The 22,596-nt window shown below is 45.8% G+C and overlaps 1 protein-coding gene across 2 annotated transcripts in view; it reads right to left on the bottom strand.

Annotated features, from left to right (window-relative positions):
• LOC145351933 (uncharacterized) overlaps positions 1-20,305 on the bottom strand; it is a 54,773-nt gene extending 34,468 nt beyond the window's left edge. For both annotated transcript variants that reach the window (XM_080201728.1, XM_080201727.1), the window contains exons 1-5: positions 20,243-20,305; positions 10,373-11,412; positions 8,438-8,499; positions 7,983-8,021; positions 2,282-2,355 (exon numbers count right to left, since the gene is read on the bottom strand). In XM_080201728.1, coding sequence (XP_080057854.1) covers positions 2,282-2,355; positions 7,983-8,021; positions 8,438-8,499; positions 10,373-11,287 — 1,090 coding nt within the window. In that variant the 5' untranslated portion in view covers positions 11,288-11,412; positions 20,243-20,305. The remainder of the gene's footprint in view (positions 1-2,281; positions 2,356-7,982; positions 8,022-8,437; positions 8,500-10,372; positions 11,413-20,242) is intronic.
• Between the last annotated feature and the right edge of the window lie 2,291 nt (positions 20,306-22,596).

Genomic DNA, 22,596 nt, shown 5'->3' with positions numbered 1-22,596 from the left:
GAGTCAAAAGACAGGTGTCTATCTGGATTTTTATCCAGAGGTATTAAAAGGCTAGAAATCTAGCATCCAAGTAAGCATATCTGCTTTTGGTGTTAATTGGTTCTGAAGAAGGAATTTATATCTGTGGGGATACGCTATATTGGAAGACTAGAGATTGATAGCTATTCAGAATTATACTTTGTCATGTTTATGTATTTCAATTGGTAAAAGTTATGCTATTCCTTTTGGTTATATTTTGTGTTCTTAAATAAAGTTTGTTTTGATAAAAGCTTTCTCATAGGTCAATTGAACCATACCTGGAGCAAAACACCTTCTGCTCACCTTAATGCCTAAGTCAAAAGGAAAAGCTGGGGCCATGGCTAACTTCATAATATACCCTGGGGTTTCTGATCTGCTCCCTAACCATTTAAGTTCAGCATTTAAGATGCAGATCCAGGTATTTTTTTAAAAGTCTCCATCTCCACCACCATCATGGGCTGTGAATTTCAATACCCACTACTCTCTGCATAAACTTCTTCCTCATGTCCCCTCTACACCTTCTGCCACTTATCTTGAATCTATGTCTAGAATTCTCCGCCAAGAGAAACACTTTTATTCTGCTCATTCTATCTCTTCTCCTCATCATTTGTACACCTCTGTCAAGTCATCCCTCAACTTTCTTTGTTCCAAGGAAAATAACTCCAACCTATCCAATCTCTCCTCGTAGCTACACTTTTCTCAGCCTGGAAACTTTCTTGTAAATTTTCTCTCCAATCTCTTCAGAGCAATTATGATCTTCCTATGATGTGCTGACCAGAAACGCACACAATACTCCAGTTGAGACTTCACCAGTGTCTTACACAATTCCAACATTATATCCTTATTTCTTTATTCTATACCTCTGCAAAAGCATGACAGCCTTCTTTACAACCTTGTCTACTTGATCTGCTGCCTTTAGGGACTTGTCTATTTGCACACCAAGATCCCTCACTTCATCTACCCTCTTAATATATTCCCATTTATTGTGTGTTCCCTTTAACTGTTTGATCTCCCTAATTGCATGACCTCACACTTCTCTATGATAAAATCCATTTTACACCCACTCTTCCCCAACACCACCACCAAGTTCATATATAAATCATTAATATATACATATAATGTGTCCCAATACCAAGCCTGTGAAACACCATTTGAAACAATTGTCCACTCACAAGGGCATCCTCAACAATTACACTTTGTTTCCTGTTACTAAGCCAACTTTTTATCCAGTTTACCACATTACACTGTATCACCTGGGATTTTACCTTTTTGACCAATCTACCATGTGAGATCTTGTCAACCGCCTTGCTAAAATCCATGTACGCAACATCTGCTGCACTGCTTTCATCAATCTTTCTTGTCACTTTCTCAAAGAATTCAATCAAAATTGTGAGCAAGGCTTTCCTTTAACAAATCCATAATGACCATGCTTGACTTGTCCATGCCTTTCTATGTGACAGTTAATCCTATCTCTCAGGATCAATTCTACTAATTTGCCCATTACCGTTGTAAGACTAACTGGGCTATAGTTGTTTAGCATTTCCTTCGATCGCTTTTTAAGCAATTGAAAAACGTTTGCATTTATCTACCCTGTACCTAATGAGAATTGCAAAATCACCCTGACAGCATCTGCTTTCTCCTCCCTGACCTCCATCAGCAGCCTCAGAAGTAGTCTATCTGGCCCAGGCGATTTATCAACTTTCAAGGATTCCAACCCTTTGAATACTTCCTCTCTCTCTTTGTGGTTATCCCATCTAATTTCTCAACACTGCTACCTCTAGACTCCTACATCTGCATCATCCCTTTCCTTTGTAAACATCGAGACAAAATATTTATTTTAAAACTTTTCCCACAGCCTCTGCATCGACACACAAATTCCCTTCTTCATCTCTTACAGGTCCCACTTTTTCCTTAACCAACTTTGTACCATTAATATATTGGTTAAAATTTGGATTTATGGCTGCAATTCTCATTAGATGGGAAAGAGAGACAAATCACTCGCAGAAGGAAGACAGCAAAATCTCACTAAACTGTCAGAGGCAGAAGAGAAAAGATTACCAGTGAAGTCAGGAAAATGAGAAAAAAATCAAAGGAAAATATTAAACTGGGAAAGTTGAGATGAGGAAAAAAATCACATCTGGATCGGATGGAAAAGGTTAATACTCCATTACTAAAATGATTGTATTGAGGGGCAAACTAAATGACAGACAAAATTAAAAATGAAACAAAACAACATTAGCAGCGTGAGTGAGTTTATCAGTACCTGGACTTCTTTTGGTCTTCACCTTTTTTTTGAGTACAACAACAGAAGTTTTGGGCTTCTCAGTCGAATTTTTCCTGCATGCAACCAAAAATAGCTTCAATAAACTTTGAGAAGCAAGGAGCAATTTCAATTAGGAAGAAAGTTGCAACCATCATAATTAAAATGCAATGAAAACTAAAGTCAATAAGTTACACAAATTCAGAAACATTGGATCAGAACTTCCGACTAGCATTAGAAAGAGATGGCCCGTAAACCCAACATCCCCTTTTTTCCCACTGCACTCACTACTATAACGTAAGTAGGTTTAAAGGGCCCAGTGAAATTGACAAACTAAGTAGAATGTAAGTGTCCAAGGAGTCAGACGTTGGCTGAAGGTTGGGGGAGGGGCAGGGAAAGATGGGGGGGGGGTCATCTTGTGAGATCAGTCTGGGTGTTTACAATAGTTTCTGAGAAGTTGGAAGAAAGCTTAATTTTTCTAACCTTCTCTGGGTAACTACTGGTGTAAACCATCCACAATTGGTAATTTAAATCATATTTTTGAATGGTTCCCAGTACCAGGCAACTATCCAGATAAAGTTAGCACGTCTGGGCAATTGCCATGCAAACCTTACCTGCGAAGTTCCAAGAGAAATTCCCCAGCGCATCTTGGGGATGGGAGAGGGGGCTCAAAAGTTATAGCCCAATTAAATATTATTTAAATCACCTACCATTTGAATAGTTGCCACATTTTCAATAAGTTGGATATTACTCAACATACAAAACAAGATAATTGGTCTTGTAAATTTTACAGGCTTTTTATAAACTTGGTTAATTACTTAGAAGAAACCCATTCATTCTTAAGCTGACATTTTTGGAATTACTAAAGATGCTGGAAATTTAAATAGAGACTAAATAATTTAAATACTCAGATCAGGCAGCATCCTTGGACAGCAAAACAGAATTAACATTCCACATCTGTGACCCTCCGTCAGAATTGGAAAACACTGAATATTACCAGGTTTTAAGCAAGTACAGATGCAGTGAAAGATGTTCATAGAAATCAAAGAAATCCCAGTGCAGGAGGCCATTCGCTCATTGAGTCTGCAGCGACAACTAGACTATATCCCCCGTAACCTCACATATTTACTCCGCTAATCCCTCTAACCTATGCATCCCGGGACACAGAGGAAATTTAGCATGGTCAATGCACCTAACCGCACATCTTTGGACTTTGGAAGAAAACAGGTACACCCGGAGGAAACCCATGTAGACATGGGGAGAATGTGCAAAACTCCATACAGACTGTGACTCAAGTCAGGGATCAAACCCAGGTCCCTGGAGCTGTGAGGCAGCAGTGCTAACCACTGTGCTGCCGTGCCACCCCATTTTTGGGTGAAGCAAGAACATAACAGACCTTCCCTTTGTTTTTGCCTCTTTCATTCCCTCACTGCTTTTTCCACCTTAGTACTTACTTAAAAGCTATCAACATCTGTAAGTTACCAGTTATAATAAAAAATACACACCAAAAACCAAATTCTCTTTTTTTTGTCCAACATATTTAGTTTAGTTCTCAGAAGACAACTTGTCTAATGGAGATTGAGTTCTTTATTTAGTCCTTGGTTTGCAATAATTAATTCTCACACATAGGCAATCCAATTAAAAGCAACAGAAGGTCCACAAATCTGGTTTTCTTTGGGTTTACAAATTGAACTCTTCTCTCTTATATTTAGGTCTTATATATGTTCCCGAGTTTGAAGGAACGCTGGAACTTGCACACAAAACAAACCATGATTTGAGAGCGTCAATCAAGGTCCAGTTGAAATTATAGCACACAAGCCTAAAATGTAAAGCAAAAAGATCAGACCATTAATAAACTTACTCCTTTCACTGACCACGAAAGTACGCAAGAACCAGAGATATGGGAAGAGTAAAAATAAAAGCAACATACTGCAGATGCTGGAATCTGGAACAAGAACAGAAAATTCTGGAAAATCTCAGCATGTCTGACAGCAGCTGTGGAAAGAGAATAGAGCCAACATTTCAAGTCTGGATGACCCTTTGATAGAGCTGTTTTCGTTTAAGATATAGGGAGAGTAGTCCATTTGGTCCATTGAGCTGGCTCCACTACTCAATCCAATAATACCTGAACTTTAGAGGGATTAGTGGGTAAAATATGTAGGGATATGGGGGTAGGGCCTGGGTGGGATTGTATTCGGTGCAGACTCGATGGGCCAAAGGGCCTCTTTCTGCACCGCAGGGTTCTATGTACTTCTTCAGTTATTCCTTCCCACACTATTCCCATATCCTTTACTATTGAAAAACTGTCAATCTCTGACATGAATGTATTCAATGACTGACCACGACTGTTCGCTGCAGTACAGAATTCCGAAGGATAGAGCTGTACCAAAATGTTTGTTACGCCGCAGCCCATAGTGGTGTGTGGAATTCTGGTCACCAAACTATAGGAAGGCTGTGACTCCACTAGAAAGGCTGCAGAGGAGATTCACTATGATGTTGCCTGGACTGGGGCATTTCAACTAGGAAGAGAGACTGGATTGGCTGGAGTTGTTTTTTTTAATTTTTAAGAAGTCATTCATGGGGCATGGGTGTCACTGGCTAGCCAGCACTTACTGCCCATCTCTAGTTTCCCTTGAGAAGGTGGTGGTGAGCTACCATCTTGAATCACTGCAGTCCATGTTCTGTGGTTTGACCCACAATGCCATGAGGGACTGAATTCCAGGGCTTTGACCCAGCAACTGTGAAGGAACGGCGATATATTTCCAAGCCAGGATGGTGAGCGGCTTAGAGGGAAACTTGCAGGTGATGGTGTTCCCATTTATCTACTGCCTTTGTCCTTCTAGATAGAAGTGATCGTGGGTTTGGAAAGTGCTGTCTAAGGACTTCTGACAAATTGCTGCAGTGCATCTTGTAGATAGTACACATTGCTGCTACTAAGCATTGGTGGTGGAGGGATTGAATGTTTGTAGATGTGGTGCCAATCAAGCAGACTGCTTTGCCCCAAATGGTGTCAAACTTCTTGAGTGTTGTTGGAGCAGCACTCATCAAGGCAAGTGGGGAGTATTCTATCACATTCCTGACTTCTGCCTTGTAGATAGTGGATAGGCTCTGGGAAGTTGGGAGGTGAGAGTTATCACTGCAGTATTCCTAGCCTCTGACCTGCTCTTGTAACCACTGTGTTTATGTGCTGAGTCCAGTTGAGTTTCTGGTCAATAGTAACTCCAAGTATGTTGACAATGGGAGATTCAGTGATGGTTACACCATTGAATGTCAAGGGGTGGTGGTCAGAGTGTCTCTTATTGGTGATGGTCATTGCCTGGCATTTGTGTGGCGCGAATGTTACTTGTCACTTGTCAGTCCAAGCCTGGATATTGTCCAGATCTTGTTGCATTTGAACATGGACTGCTTCAGTATCTCAGCAGTCGCGAATGGTGCTGAACATTGTGCAACCATCAGCAAACATCCCCTTATAGTATCCAGTTCTGGTCACCATACTACCAGAAGGATGTGGAAACTTTGGAGAGGGTACAGAAAAGATTTATCAAGACGTTGCCTAATATGAAGGGCATTAGCTATGAGGAGAAGTTGGAGAAACTTGGTTTGTTCTCACTGGAACGACGGAGGTTGAGGGGTGAACAGATAAAAGTCTACAAGATTATGAGAGGCATGGACAGAGTGGGTAGTCAGAAGCTTTTTCCCAGGGTGGAAGAGTCAATTACTAGGGGTTGATGGTAATGGATGATCTGACCTTACGATGGAGGAAAGGTCATTGATGAAGCAGCTGAAGGTGGTTGGGTCTAGGAAACTACCCTGAGGGACTCCAGCAGAGATGTCCTGGAGCTCAGATCACTGACCCTCCACAATCACAACTATCTGCCTATGTACCAGATATGACTCCAACCAGTGCAGAGTTTGTCCCCTGATACCCATTGATTCCAGTTTCGCCAGGATTCCTTGATGCCACACTCGAATGCAGCCTTGATGTCAAGGGCAGTCATTCTCACTTCACCTCTGGAATTCAGCTCTTTGTACATGTTTGAACCGGGGTTGTAATGAGGTCAGGAGCTGAGTGATCCTGGCAGAACCCAAAGTAGACGTTACTGGGCAGGTTATTGCTGAGCAGATGCTGCTTGATAGTACTGTTGATGACCCCTTCCATCACTTTATTGATGATCGAGAGTAGACTGGGTGGTAATTGGCCGGATTTGTCCTGCTTTTTGTGTACAGGACATACCCGGGCAATTTTCCACATTGTTGGGTAGATGCCAGTGTTGTAATTGTACTGCAGGAGCTTGGCTAGAGGAGCACCAAATTCTGGAGCACAAGTCTTCAGTACTATTGCTGGATGTTATCAGGGACCATTGCCTTTGCAGTATCCAGTGCCTCCAACTGTTTCTTGATATCACACGGAGTGAATCGAATTGGCTGGAGACTGGCATCTGAGATGCTGGGGACCAGTGGAGGAGGCCGAGATGAATCATCCACTCGGCATTTCTGGCTGAAGATTGCTGCAAATGCTTCAGGCTGATTTTATACACTGATGTTCTTGGCTCCCCCATCATTGAAATTGAGGATATTTGTGGAGCCTCCTTCTTCAATGAGTTGCCTAATTGTTCACGATTGGATGTGGCAGGACTGCAGAGCTTAGATCTGATCCGTTGGTTATGGAATTGCTTAGCTCTGTCTATCACTTGCTGTTTTTGTCATTTGGCATGCAAGTAATCCTGTTTGTTAGCTTCACCAGGGTGGCATCTCATTTTTCGGTGTGCTTGATGCTGCTCCCAGCATGCTCTCCTATATTCTTCATTGAACCAGGATTGATCCCCTGGGTTTAATGATAATGATTGAGTCGGGGATATGCCAGGCCATGAGGTTGCAGAGTGTGCTGGCGTACAATTCTGCTGCTGTTAATGGCCCACAACATCTCATGGATGCCCAGTCTTGAGCTGCTAGATCAGTTCGAAGTCTGTCCCATTTAGCACAGTGATAGTGCCACACAACACGATGCAGGTTATTCTCAATGTGAAGATGGGACTTTGTCTCCACAAGGACTGTGCAGTGGTTACTCTTACCAATACTGTCATGGACAGATGCATCTACAGCTGGCAGATTGGTAAAGATGAGGTCAAGTATACTTTTTCCTCTTGTTGGTTCCTTCACCATCTGCTGCAGACCTTACAGCAAAGACGTCTGAGGGTGATCTCATCGATGTGCACCAAATTATGAGGGATATAGACAGGGCAAATAGAAAGAAACTTTTCCCCTGGTAGAGGGGTCAATAACCAAGGGGCATAGATTTAAGGTAAGAAGCAGGAGATTTGAAGAGAAACATTTTCACCTGGAGGGTGGTGGGAATCTGGAAGTCACTGCCTCAAAGATAGTAGAGACAGGAACCTTCAACATTTAAGCAGCATTTGAAAGAGCACTTGAAACACCATTGTATACAAGGCTAAGGACTAAGTGTAGGAAAATGGGATTGGAATAGGTGGGTACATAATGGCTAGCGGAGACACAAAGGGCTTCTTTCTATGCTGTAAAACTCTACAACTCTAACTTTTTGAGTGAAGAATACATCCAATCATGGACCATTCCATCAAGTAGTTTAACAGTTCAGCAGTTTAACTAACGTTTCATTTTTAATACATATGGACTATTGTGAACCAGCTCTTTCCAAACCCGTCTTTCTGAATGCAGTTTCACTTACTTTGCAATTGAAAGTTCTCCAGGGTTCCAATCGGGATAACTAGAAATAAACATAAAAAACGTTAACTTGATTAACAAAGAAACAGGAAGAAGAGAAAAAAAATTCAAAAGCCATTGTCCACAGTAGTAATACACAAGTTGCTGAAACTTCTCAAGAATCAGGAGAACATTTTTTTAAAAAAACTTTTCCTTTCTTCACAGTCAATGTGCCTCTTTAGTCTGTCAAGCTGAATAACCACTTTACAATACTGTTAATTAACATGGTGAGCACAAAAATAATGCATTTTGTATTGTATAATTCACCACTGCAAAGTGTAAAGCATTAACGTTGCTCATTGTACAATTTTAGAAACTAATGCCATGTGGCCAGACCCACGCATCTTATTTACTTCATACCCTAATCATCAGAAAAAAACCGCTGCAAACGCAGAAGCAATTCCTAACATTAATACGTACACTCTCTGAAGTAGCAGGCAACGTAGTTTGTGTAATGAATCATTCATATGGTCATTCCAATCCTGTACAACAAGAAAAAGGTTAGATTGTTTTGATAACTAAAAATGGTACAAATATAAACAGTTTACATTTTAGTCTCGGCAGAAATCAGACTTACATAGAAAGCCTCTACAAAGTGGAATTGATTTTGTTCATTAACAGCAAATTTAGCATTAGCAACTATATTTGCATTGTACAGAAAATTGAGAATCGTTGGTTGACTAACTCAAATACGGTGGTCTCTGGTCAGGCATCAGAATATCATTTAAAATCTCAAACCAATTTCACGAGACATCAATCATCCTAACTAACTAATCAATCAATCATCAATCATCAGACATCAATCATCCTAACTAAGGCAATCATGCCTTACTAACCTTATTGAGTTTTTTGAGAAGGTGACCAAAGAGGTGGATGGGGGTAAGGCAGTTGACGTGGTATACATGGATTTTAGTAAGGCGTTCGATAAGGTTCACCATGGTAGGCTTCTGCAGAAAATGCAGATGTATGGGATTGTGAGTAATCTAGGAAGTTGGATCAGGAATTGGCTATCAGATAGGAGACAGAGGGTGGTGGTGGATGGTAAATATTCATCATGGAGTGCAGTTACGAGTGGTGTGCCTCAGGGATCTGTTTTGGGGCCACTGTTGTTTGTAATTTTTATTAATGATCTGGATGAGGGTATAGTTGGGTGGATTAGTAAATTTGCTGATGACACCAAAGTTGGAGGTGTGGTAGATTGTGAGGAAGGGTGTCATAGTCTGCAGGGAGACTTAGATAGGTTGCAGAGCTGGGCCGAGAGGTGGCAGATGGAATTTAATGCGGAGAAGTGTGAGGTAATTCACTTTGGTAGGAGCAACAGATGTGTCGAGTATAGGGCTAACGGGAGGACTTTGAATAGTGTGGATGAACAGAGGGATCTAGGTGTGTGTGTACATAGATCCCTGAAAGTTGGGAATCAAGTAGATAAGGTTGTCAAGAAGGCGTACGGTGTCTTGGCGTTTATTGGTAGGGGGATTGAATTTAGGAGTCGCAGTGTAATGTTGCAACTGTACACTACTCTAGTGCGGCCGCACTTGGAGTACTGTGTGCAGTTCTGGTCCCCGCATTACAAGAAGGATGTGGAGGCGTTGGAGAGGGTGCAGAGGAGGTTTACTAGGATGTTGCCTGGTATGGTGGGGAGGTCCTATGAGGAGAGACTGAGGGATTTAGGGTTGTTTTCGTTGGAAAGAAGGCGGCTAAGAGGGGATCTTATTGAAACATATAAGATGATTAGAGGTTTAGATAGGGTGGATAGTGATAGCCTTTTTCCTCGGATGGAGAAAGCTAGCACGAGGGGGCATGGCTTTAAATTAAGGGGGGGTAGCTACAGGACGGATGTCAGGGGTAGGTTCTTTACCCAGCGGGTGGTGAGGGATTGGAATGCCCTGCCTGCTGCAGTTGTAAATGCGTCTAGTTTGGGGGCGTTTAAGAGATCTCTGGATAGGTTTATGGACGAAAAGGGATTGGTATAGGCTAGTGGGTCATTGTTTTTGTAACTGGTCGGCGCAACATCGTGGGCCAAAGGGCCTGTTCTGCGCTGTAATGTTCTATGTTCTATGTTCTAACACCCTGTTGATTATAATGTTAGAACTTACTGTTATTTATTTATTATTCTTTATTCTACTTGGACAAGTCTGGATATGCAATGTGCAAGCCAGCATATCCAGTACAGGCATCAAACCAGAGGCTTGCAAAGTTAAGTATAATAATGGCACTTTAAATGTAATCATTTAGCTTTGTTCACCAGTATAATGAACCAAAATAACGTAACAAACTTGTAACTTTTTGCTGCAATGTTAGAATCTAACATGGGACAACAGATTATGCAGAAATTGGCATTATCAAGTGACTCACCTGCAGAGTATCAATTATTTTGTCACACAGTGAGCAACAATGTGGAAGCACTACAGGCAAGTAACCAAGGAAGTCCTTTATGTTTTGTAGAATAGGAGTTTTCCTTTTGGACTCAAGGATGGATTCTTCTTCACACTGAAAGGGAAGCTCCTCAACTATTTCATAATCGGATTCGGTTTCAGAATCAGAATCAAATTTACTTCGAAGATTTGGTGACTCAGTGAAATGCCTCTCCTTTTTACGAAAACTGTCACCACTTTTTCCTTCCCGTTCAGATCCAGGACTGGACTCTCCAGAGGAAGGATCATAGCCATAGTTGACCAGAGGTTTCAGCACAGTGCCTTGACTTTGAGAATCCCTTTTCTTCAATGATTTTTCTTCGAAAACATCTTCACGCAGAGTCTTGATGGATTGGTTTTGTTGTGGAGAATTATCACCTTTGTTGTGTTTCAAAGATGCTCTTTTCTTTTTAATCTGCTTAAGAATTTTTGGCAAGGAGTCAAGTGTAAGTTTGTCTTTAGGATAGCTCTTTACTTCATCCAGTTCCTTAGATGAAAGGCCAAGTGCAGCTAAAATGTTACTGGTCTTCTGTGAACTAACTGGTTTCTTAAGATGTGACAACAGCTGGTTTTGCCGTCGCGGTCCAAAGGAAGGCAAACTGCTTTTAGCAGCAGTTTTGGGAAAAGATGCACTACCTGAAGACTGATATTCAGATTGATGTTCAAAGCTATGAGAGAATCCTGCATCTCGCTCAGATTTTTGATCTCTCCCTAAATGTATTGTACCATATGGAATATGGCTCAATCTCTCAAATTCTATTTGAACAGGAGACTGGTCAGATGCAGAGGAATCGGCATTTCCTTCTTGAAAATGAACCTTTTTAGACCCACCAATTATGTTCTGGCCCTTTGACATTTTGACAGTGTGGCTACATCAAGTCTGCTAAAAGTAGGCTGATCCTTCAGTGGTAACAGAAAATTGTAGAAACATTATCCAGATTGATGAAAATAGAAGTAAATCATTCTGCCAATGTTGCCAACCTGGAAGTTAAACAACAAAGTTTTCAAATCAAATGCCAGTTCAATTTTTTAAAAACAACTGCAACATTTACACAGTAGTTTGAATAGATATGTTAAAAACTATAAAATTTCAAAATGTTTCATTTACAGCAATTTCAATGTCGACACAGATATCCATTAAAATATGGACAATTGTCAATCTATAAGATAATAGAAAGCGTGGCTGAAAGTAGCAGAGTTGATATAAAAGTGGAAAATGCTGAATCCAATGTTGCTTTTATAGTCATGCAGTTGATATTGTGTAAATGAGCATCCAAAAGGCATTTGATAAAATACTACCAAGAACACTTTTCAGCAAAATAAAAGCCCTTGAAAGGAGCAGTGCAGCATGGGTCAAATTTGGCTAAGTGATAGCAAACATGTAGTTATGGTTTTTTCAGGCCAAGACAGATGTATATTGTGACATCCTAAATCCATGACTGCTACCATCTAGAAAGACAAGGGGGGCAGACAAATGGGAACATTACCGCCTGGAAATTTCCCCTCCAAGCCACTCACCATCCCGATTTGGAAATATGTCACTGTTCCTGGGTCAAAATCCTGGAACTCTCTCCCAAACAGCACTGTGGATGTACCTACACCACAAGGACTGTGGTGGTTCAAGAAGTGGAGATGCTGGCATTGGACTGGGGTAAACACAGTAAGAAGTCTCACAACACCAGGTTGAAGTCCAACAGGTTTATTTGGTAGCACAAGCAACTAGCTTTCAGATCGCTGCCCTTTCATCAGGTGAGCGGGATTTCGGTTCACAAACAGGACATATAAAGACACAAACTCAATTTACAAAATAATGGTTGGAATGCGAGTCTTTACAGGTAATCAAGTCTTAAAGGTTCAGACAACGTGAGTGAAGAGAGAGTTAAGCATAGGTTAAAGAGATGTGTATTGTCTCCAACCAGGGCAGTTTGTGAGATTTTGCAAGCCCAGGCAAGTTGTGGGTGTTACAGATAGTGTGACATGAACCCAAGATCCCAGTTGAGGCCGTCCTTATGTGTGCAGATGTGCTCAGCAACTGCACTGTCGTGTGTCGTGAAGGCTGCCTTGGAGAACGCTTACCGGAAGATCAGAGGCCGAATGCCTGTGACCGCTGAAGTGTTCCCCAACAGGAAGAGAACAGTCTTGCCTGGTGATCGTCGAGCGGTGTTCATTCATCTGCTGTCATAGCGTCTGTATGGTCTCCCCAGTGTACCATGCCTCAGAACATCCTTTCCTGCAGCATATCAGGTAGACAACGTTGGCCGAGTTGCAAGTTTATGTACAGTGTGCCTAGTGGATGGTGTTCTCACATGAGATGATGGTATCCACATCGATGATCCAGCACGTTTTACAGAGGTTGCTGTGGCAGGGTCGTGGTCACTGTTCTCCTGAAGCTGAGTAGTTTGCTGCGGACAATGATCTCTTTGAGGTTGTGCGGTTGTTTGAAGGCAAGAAGTGGGGGTGTGGGGATGGCCTTGGTGAGATGTTGTCTTCATCGATGACATGTTGAAGGCTCAGAGAAGGTGATATTGCTTCTCCGAGGCATGGTACATTGGGGAGACCGTACAGATGCTACGGCAACCGATGACTGAACACCGCTCAACAATCACAAGGCAGGAGTGTTCCCTTCCAATCAGGGAACACTTCAGCAGTGACAGGCATTCAGCCTCTGATCTTTGGGTAAGCGTTCTCCAAGGCGGCCTTCACGACACACGACAACGCAGAATCGCTGAGCAGAAATGGATAGCCAAGTTTCGCACACGTGAGGATGGCCTCAATCGGGATCTTGAGTTCATGTCACACGATCTGTAACCCCCACAACTTGCCTGGGCTTGCAAAATCTCACTAATTGTCCTGGCTGGAGACAATACACATTTCTTTAACCTGTGCTTGGCCCTCTCTCCACTCACATTGTCTGTACCTTTCAGACTTGATTACCCGTAAAGACGCACATTCCAGTCATTACCTTATAAACTGAGTTTGTGTCTGTATATTACCTGTTTGTGAACACAAGTCCTCACTCACCTGATGAAGGAGCTTGAGACTCCAAAAGCTGGTGCCAAATAAACCTGTTGGACTTTAACCTGGTATTGTAGGCAAGAATAACACAACCTTCCTGTCATCAGTGCAACAATGGGCACTTAATTTATGGGGAGTTGATTAGCTCAGCTGGCTGGATGGCCAGTTCATGATGCAGAGCAAAGCCAAAAGCATGGGTTCAATTCCTGTACTGGTTGAGATTATTTATGAGGACCCACCTTATCAACTTTGTCCCTCGTCTGAGGGTGTGGGGGTGATCCTCAGGTTAAAATCACCACCAACCTATGATCATCCAGAAATATGGCGACTTTACCATTACAACTGTCATTCCACAATGATAGGGCTCGTGAGTTGGAGACTCACTTTTCAGTTTACAGCACAATTCCCAAGAACTTATTTTCTTACCTCAGACATTGGCTGGCTCAAAAAAGCGAGATACAAATAGGGAAAACAAGTGATGCTGTGTAAACGGCAGAAAGAGTGAGGCCAACAATGTTTTACTATAGATATTTATCTATTTGCGCTGAAAATTCACAATAATTTAAAGAAAAGTTTACTTAGCCAATGCAAAAGCTGAAGAATTTCATTGCTCAAGCATTCCATTCCCACAAAAAGGGCAACGAAAAAGTTAAAATGGAAACCTAGATAGCAAACACTTTCCCAAGATCGGGGGGGGGGGAAATACCCAGGAATGAGGTCAGATATGTATGCAACGTTTGTGAATGAACGCACATGTCAAAACAGGCACAGCCATTTCATAGCAGCCCTCCTGGATGTGAGATATGGATTGATTTCAAAGTACCACCAATTTTTCTGACAGAAAGGAGGAAGAACAAATGTCAAACACACAAGAAAAAATTGTAAGAGCAAACTCAGAAACAGAGACAAGGTGCAAGATAAACTAGTATAGAAAGTGCGGGATAAAGATTTAGTAAGTGGGAAACAAGCCAACACAAAACCAAACCTTATAACACCTCAGGATTACAGAAAAATCAAAGGCTTCAAGAACAATATCCTGTCTAATTGCACACACACTGGCTTCACATAAATATGATAGAGTCATAGAGAGGTTTACAGTATCGAAACAGGTCCTTCGGCCTAACCTGTCCATGCCGCCCATTTTTTGTAAACCCCTAAATTAATCCCAATTGCTCGCATGATTAAGACAACACTAAATGGAATGCAAGGTCTATTTTAAAAATCCTGAACTGTATTATGATGAATACCGCATACAGTGCACCATAGGCCAAGCATGGTTCAGGTGGCACTCAACTACATCGGACGGCATAGCTGCAACTTGCTTAAATTTAAAATTGTCACTCTAAAACAAAAGATGTGTTTTTAAGAGAAAAAGTTGCAAAAATTGCAGAGTTAGCATTCTGAATATCGGCAACAGAAATTGTCTTTCAGTGATTTTTACCAAGCTTTGGGCTTGAGTCCCTGACAATGTCCTACATTTCTACTCAACACCAGAAACTATCCATCACAGTGAAGGCTTGCATTCCTTCCCTCCCTCAGTAGAGAGATTACCACCCATTGCAACATCTGAAGGTATTCCTGGAATACCTGCATCATTGCCTTCATCAGTAGGGGTATCACTTCCACCCAATAATGGGGGTATTACTGCCTCTCTCAGTGGGGGTATTACTGTCTCACTCAGTCAGGGTACCACTGACATCTGAGTAGGGATATTATTACCATCCTTCGTGGATGTAGTACTGCCCTCTTTAGTGGAGATATTGTTGCCCCATTGGTGGTATTACTGCCTCTCTAGTTGGTATTATTCAGTGGGGTTACATTGCTTCCTTCAGTGTGGGGGGGTGTGTGTGGTATTACTCCCCTAAGTGTTGGTAACACTGCCCATCAATGAGGGTATTACTGTCCCTCAGTGAGGATGTTACTGAACCCTTCAGTAGAGATAATACTGTCGCTCAGTGGGGGGTATCACTGTCCCCTTCCGTGGGGGTATTACTGTCCCGCAGTGGGGGGATATTACTGTCCATCAGTGGGGGGTATTACTGTCCCCTTCAGTGGGGGTATTACTGTCCCGCAGTGGGGGGATATTACTGTCCCGCAGTGGGGGGATATTACTGTCCCTCAGTGGGGGGTATTACTGTCCCTCAGTGGGGGGTATTACTGTCCCTCAGTGGGGAGGGTATTACTGTCCCTCAGTGGGGGGTATTACTGTCCCTCAGTGGGGAGGGTATTACTGTCCCTCAGTGGGGACGGTATTACTGTCCCTCAGTGGGGAGGGTATTACTGTCCCTCAGTGGGGACGGTATTACTGTCCCTCAGTGGGGAGGGTATTACTGTCCCTCAGTGGGGACGGTATTACTGTCCCTCAGTGGGGAGGGTATTACTGTCCCTCAGTGGGGAGGGTATTACTGTCCCTCAGTGGGGAGGGTATTACTGTCCCTCAGTGGGGAGGGTATTACTGTCCCTCAGTGGGGGGGGTATAACTGTCCCTCACTGGGGGGGGTATTACTGTCCCTCACTGGGTGTATTACTGTCTCACAGTGGGGGAGGGGATATTACTGTTCCGGGGGAGGGGATATTACTGTTCCGGGGGGGGCGGTATTACTGTCCCTCAGTGGGAGTATTACCGTCTCTCAGTGGGGGTGTTACTGTCCCTCGGTGGGGGTACTACTGTCCTTCAGTGGGGGGATATTACTGTCCCTCAGTGGGAGTACTACTGTCCTTCAGTGGGGGGATATTACTGTCCCTCAGTGGGAGTATGAAGTCTCAGAACATCAGGTTAAAGTCCAACAGGTTTAGTTAGGAGCACGAGCTTTCACAGCATTTGCTACCAAATAAACCTATTGGACTTTAACCTGGTGTTCTGAGACTTCTTACTGTGCCTATCTCAGTTCAGCGCTGGCATCTCCACATCAGTGGGAGTATTAGTGTCTCTCATGGGTGTATTACTGTCCCTCAGTGGGGGGTATCACTGCTTCCATCAGTGGGGGTATTACCGTCCCTCAGTGGGGTGTGTTACTGGCCCGCAGTGGGGGGGGTATTACTGGCCCGCAGTGGGGGGGGATATTACTGTCCCTCAGTGGGGAGGGTATTACTGTCCCTCAGTGGGGACGGTATTACTGTCCCTCAGTGGGGAGGGTATTACTGTCCCTCAGTGGGGACGGTATTACTGTCCCTCAGTGGGGAGGGTATTACTGTCCCTCAGTGGGGAGGGTATTACTGTCCCTCAGTGGGGAGGGTATTACTGTCCCTCAGTGGGGAGGGTATTACTGTCCCTCACTGGGGGGGGTATTACTGTCCCTCACTGGGTGTATTACTGTCTCACAGTGGGGGAGGGGATATTACTGTTCCCGGGGGGGTGGTATTACTGTCCCTCAGTGGGAGTATTACCGTCTCTCAGTGGGGGTGTTACTGTCCCTCGGTGGGGGTACTACTGTCCTTCAGTGGGGGGATATTACTGTCCCTCAGTGGGAGTATGAAGTCTCAGAACATCAGGTTAAAGTCCAACAGGTTTAGTTAGGAGCACGAGCTTTCACAGCATTTGCTACCAAATAAACCTATTGGACTTTAACCTGGTGTTCTGAGACTTCTTACTGTGCCTATCTCAGTTCAGCGCTGGCATCTCCACATCAGTGGGAGTATTAGTGTCTCTCATGGGTGTATTACTGTCCCTCAGTGGGGGGTATCACTGCTTCCATCAGTGGGGGTATTACCGTCCCTCAGTGGGGTGTGTTACTGGCCCGCAGTGGGGGGGGTATTACTGGCCCGCAGTGGGGGGGGGTATTACTGGCCCGCAGTGGGGGGGTATTACTGGCCCGCAGTGGGGGGGTATTACTGGCCCGCAGTGGGGGGGGTATTACTGGCCTGCAGTGGGGGGGGTATTACTGGCCCGCAGTAGGGGGGGTATTACTGGCCCGCAGTAGGGGGGGGTATTACTGTCCCTCAGTGGGGTGTGTTACTGTCCCTCAGTGGGAGGTATCACCGTCCCTCAGTGGGGCATTACTGTCCCGCAGTGGGGGGTATTACTGGCCTGCAGTGGGGGGGTATTATTGTTCCGCAGTGGGGGTGATTACTGTCCCTCAATGGGGGGGGTATTACTGTCCCTCAGTGGGGGGTATTAGTCCCAGTGTGGAGTATTACTGTCCCTCAGTGGGGGTGTATTACTGTCCCTCAATGTGGGGGGGGGGTATTACTGTCCCAGTGTAGAGTATTACTGTCCCTCAGTGGGGGTGTACTACTGTCCCTCAGTGTGGGGGTATTACTGTCCCTCAGTGTGGGAGTATTACTGTCCCTCAGTGTGGGAGTATTACTGTCCCTCAGTGTGGGAGTATTACTGTCCCTCAGTGTGGGGGTATTACTGTCCCAGTGTGGAGTATTACTGTCCTTCAGTGTGGGGGTATTACTGTCCCGCAGTTGGGGGGGGTATTACTCTCCTGCAGTGGGGAATATTACTGTCCCTCAGTGGGGGGGTATTACTGTCCGTGGGGGGGTATTACTGTCCCTCCATGGGGGGGTATTACTGTCCCTCAGTGGGGGGGGTATTACTGTCCCTCCGTGGGGGGGGTATTACTGTCCCTCCGTGGGGGGGGTATTACTGTCCCTCCGTGGGGGGGGCATTAGTGTCCCTCCGTGGGGGGGTATTACTGTCCCTCAGTGGGGGGGTATTACTGCCCCTCAGTGGAGGGGGGTATTACTGTCCCTCAGTGGGGGGTATTAGTCCCAGTGTGGAGTATTACTGTCCCTCAATGCGGGTGTATTACTGTCCCTCAATGTGGGGGGGTATTACTGGCCCAGTGTAGAGTATTACTGTCCCTCAGTGGGGGTGTACTACTGTCCCTCAGTGTGGGGGTATTACTGTCCCTCAGTGTGGGAGTATTACTGTCCCAGTGTGGAGTATTACTGTCCTTCAGTGTGGGGGTATTACTGTCCCGCAGTTGGGGGGGGTATTACTGTCCCGCAGTGGGGAATATTACTGTCCCTCAGTGGGGGGGTATTACTGTCCTGCAGGGGGGGGTATTACTGTCCCTCCGTGGGGGGTGTATTACTGTCCCTCCGTGGGGGGGCTATTACTGTCCCTCCGTGGGGGGGCTATTACTGTCCCTCCGTGGGGGGGCTATTACTGTCCCTCCGTGGGGGGGCTATTACTGTCCCTCCGTGGGGGGGTATTACTGCCCCTCAGTGGGGGGGTATTACTGCCCCTCAGTGGGGGGGTGTTACTGTCCCTCAGTGGGGGGTATTACTGCCCCTCAGTGGGGGGTGTTAGTCCCTCAGTGGGGGGGTATTACTGTCCCTCAGTGGGGGGGGTACTACTGTCCCTCAGTGGCGGGGGAGGTATTACTGACCCTCAGTGAGGGGTGTATTACTGTCCCTCAGTGGGGGGGGTATTACTGTCCCTCAGTGGGGGGTGTATTACTGTCCCTCAGTGGGGGGTATTACTGACCCTCAGTGGGGGGTGTATTACTGACCCTCAGTGGGGGGTGTATTACTGTCCCTCAGTGGGGGGTGTATTACTGTCCCTCAGTGGGGGGTGTATTACTGTCCCTCAGTGGGGGGTGTATTACTGTCCCTCAGTGGGGGGTGTATTACTGTCCCTCAGTGGGGGGTGTATTACTGACCCTCAGTGGGGGGGTATTACTGTCCCTCAGTGGGGGTTGTATTACTGACCCTCAGTGGGGGGTGTATTACTGACCCTCAGTGGGGGGTGTATTACTGACCCTCAGTGGGGGGTGTATTACTGACCCTCAGTGGGGGGGTATTACTGTCCCTCAGTGGGGGTTATTACTGTCCCTCAGTGGGGGGGTATTACTGTCCCTCAGTGGGGGGTGTATTACTGACCCTCAGTGGGGGTGTATTACTGACCCTCAGTGGGGGGGTATTACTGTCCCTCAGTGGGGGGGTATTACTGTCCCTCAGTGGGGGGGTATTACTGTCCCTCAGTGGGGGGTGTATTACTGACCCTCAGTGGGGGGGTATTACTGTCCCTCAGTGGGGGGGTATTACTGACCCTCAGTGGGGGGGTATTACTGACCCTCAGTGGGGGGGTATTACTGACCCTCAGTGGGGGGGTATTACTGACCCTCAGTGGGGGGTGTATTACTGACCCTCAGTGGGGGGGTATTACTGTCCCTCAGTGGGGGGTGTATTACTGACCCTCAGTGGGGGGGTATTACTGTCCCTCAGTGGGGGGTGTATTACTGACCCTCAGTGGGGGTGTATTACTGACCCTCAGTGGGGGGGTATTACTGTCCCTCAGTGGGGGGTATTACGGTCCCTCAGTGGGGGGGTATTACTGTCCCTCAGTGGGGGGTGTATTACTGACCCTCAGTGGGGGGTGTATTACTGACCCTCAGTGGGGGGGTATTACTGACCCTCAGTGGGGGGGTATTACTGTCCCTCAGTGGGGGGTGTATTACTGACCCTCAGTGGGGGGGTATTACTGTCCCTCAGTGGGGGGTGTATTACTGTCCCTCAGTGGAATAGTACTGAAACTAATAGTTTTATTACTCTCTTCAACTGAACTTTTGCTGCCCATTTCAGTAGAGGTGGTACTACTCCCCTCAGTGGGGTTGGTATGTATTTGCCCTCCTCCAGCCTCCATCCTTCTCCCTGTGTCTCTTTCCCCCGGATTTGATACAAAATGGTGGCGACGCTGCCCCGGAGCTGACAAACCGCCATTTAACGCCGGTCAGACAATTACACTGATTCACTCGCCTAAATCCCCCGCTGGCAGCAGCAATCCCGGTATATTCACTGCGAGAGTTTAAAGACTCCGCTTCCCCCCACCCGGCCACTCTCCTACCTTCTGCTGTCCCTGCAGCCAGGCCTGATTAAGCCCCACATTGCACCGCGCTGCACCGGTTTGCCAGGAATCCCATACTGCACCACGCGGCCCCTGCTTGCCAGGAATCCCACACTGCACCGCGCGGCCCTTGCTTGCCAGGAATCCCACACTGCACCGCATGGCCTCCTGTTCGCCAGGAATCCCACACTGCACCGCACGGCCACCAGCTCGCCAGGAATCTCATATTGAACATCGCGGCCCCAGCTTGCCAGGAATCCAGCAGTGCACCGCGCGGCCTCAGCTTGCCAGGAATCCCGCAGTGCACTGCGCGGCCTCAGCTTGCCAGGAATCCTGATGTGGATATGCCGGCGTTGGACTGGGGTAAACACATTAAAAAGTCTGACAACACCAGTAATCTGTAAACTGTGCTTTATATGCTCTGTCTGAGGTCAGAACTCTCCATTCACCTGAACAAAGGGCTAACCCGAAAGCTAGTGAGTTTACTATCAAATAAATCGGTTGGACTGAAACCTGGTGTTGTCAGACTTTTTACTGCCAGGAATCCCGCAGCGCACCGCGCGGCCCCAGTTTGCCAGGAATCCCACACCGCACCGCGCGGCCCTACTCCAGCTGTGTTGAGAGTCTGATGTCTGAATGTTCTTTGTCGGATTCAGTTTTCTCCTTGCAGTAAACGTGTTGAAAATAGAAACAAAACGCAGTAATCGGGAAGAAGCACGTGATTTTTACTTTGTGTGGCTAGACTGAGTAAGAAGTCTCACAACACCAGGTTAAAGTCCCCACTCACCTGATGAAGGGGTAAAACTCTGAAAACTAGTGGCATTTGCTACCAAATAAACGTGTTGGACTTTAACCTGGTGTTGTGAGACTTCTTACTGTGCTTACCCAATCCAACGCCGGCATCTCCATATCATGCCTAGACTGAGCCATGGGGGTGGGGAGGGGACACAACAGTCAGTGCTGACAAAATTCATTCATTCTTTCCAACTCAACGATAATGTTCCTTTACAGAGCTTTTCTTCCTAATTTATTTACAGGATGTGGGTATTGCTGGCTAGGCCAGCATTTATTGCTCATCCCTAGCCGTCCCTCAGAAGGTGGTGGTGAATTTCCTTCTTGAACCGCTGCAGTCTCTGGTGTACATAAGAACATAGGAAATAGGAGCAGGAGTAGGCCAACTAGCCCTTCGAGCCTGCCCCGCCATTCAATAAGATCATGGCTGATCTGTCTTGGCTTAGCTCCACATTCCCGCCCTCTCCCCATAACCCTTAATCCCCTCGCTTATCAAAAACCCATCAACCCACGTCTTAAAAATATTTAGCGAGGCAGCCTCCACCACTTCAACGGGCAGAGAATTCCAGAGATTCACCACCCTTTGAGTGAAGAAGTTCCTCCTCAACTCCGTTCTAAACCGCCCCCCCCCCTTTATCTTGAGGCTGTGCCCCCTAGTCCTACTATCCCTTCTGAGTGGGAAGAGTCTCTCCACCTCTATCCTATCCATCCCATTCATCATCTTATACGTCTCAATGAGGTCTCCCCTCATTCTTCTAAACTCTAACGAGCACAAGCCTAATTTATTCAGCCTCTCCTCATAGCTCAACCCCCTAACCATAAGTGCTGACTGGAAGGGAAATGCAGGATTTTGACCAAGTGACAATATTTCTGTGTCAGAATAGTGAGTGACTTGGAGGGGAACCTCCAGGTGGTTGTGTTCCCAGGCATCAGTACAATAGCTGCTTCACAACACCAAAGACCAGAGTTTAATTCCAGCCTTGGGTGACGATTGGGAGTTTGTACATTCTCCCTGTGTCTGTGTGGGTTTCCTCCCACAGTCCAGAGATGTGCAGATTAGGTTGATAGGCTATGCTAAATTGCACCTTAGTGTCCCAAGATGTATAGGTTAGGGGGATTAGCAGGGTGAATATGTGGGGTTATGGGGATAGTGGCTAGGTGGGATTGTTGTTGGTGCAGACTCAGTGGGCCAAAAAGATTCGCGGGCTCCCGAGACCGCTCTTTCTGTGGCCTCGAGGAGTCCGTGGACCATGTCTACGTTTCGTGTTATAGATTGCACTCCCTTTTTGATTTTCTGAAGCACCTTTTATTGATGTTTGCATTTCAGTCCCACGCTCCTGATCTACAGACACCCGGTGTGGAGAGGGGAGGATCGGGATGCCGACCTCCTCGTGAACCTGCTCCTGGGCCTGGTGAGATGTGCCATCAACAGGTCCAGGCAGCGGGCGATCAATGGGGCCATCCATCCCGACTGTCTGCCCCTCTACCGTGGCTATGTTCGCTGCCAGGTATCCCTGGAGAGGGAGCACGCGGTGTCTGCGGGCACAGTCGAGGCCTTCCGT

This window comes from Carcharhinus amblyrhynchos, chromosome 13, assembly GCF_965287045.1.
Source record: "Carcharhinus amblyrhynchos chromosome 13, sCarAmb.v2.hapA, whole genome shotgun sequence".
Classification (NCBI taxonomy): Eukaryota; Metazoa; Chordata; class Chondrichthyes; order Carcharhiniformes; family Carcharhinidae; genus Carcharhinus; species Carcharhinus amblyrhynchos.
This window is presented reverse-complemented; position numbering and strand designations above follow the sequence as displayed.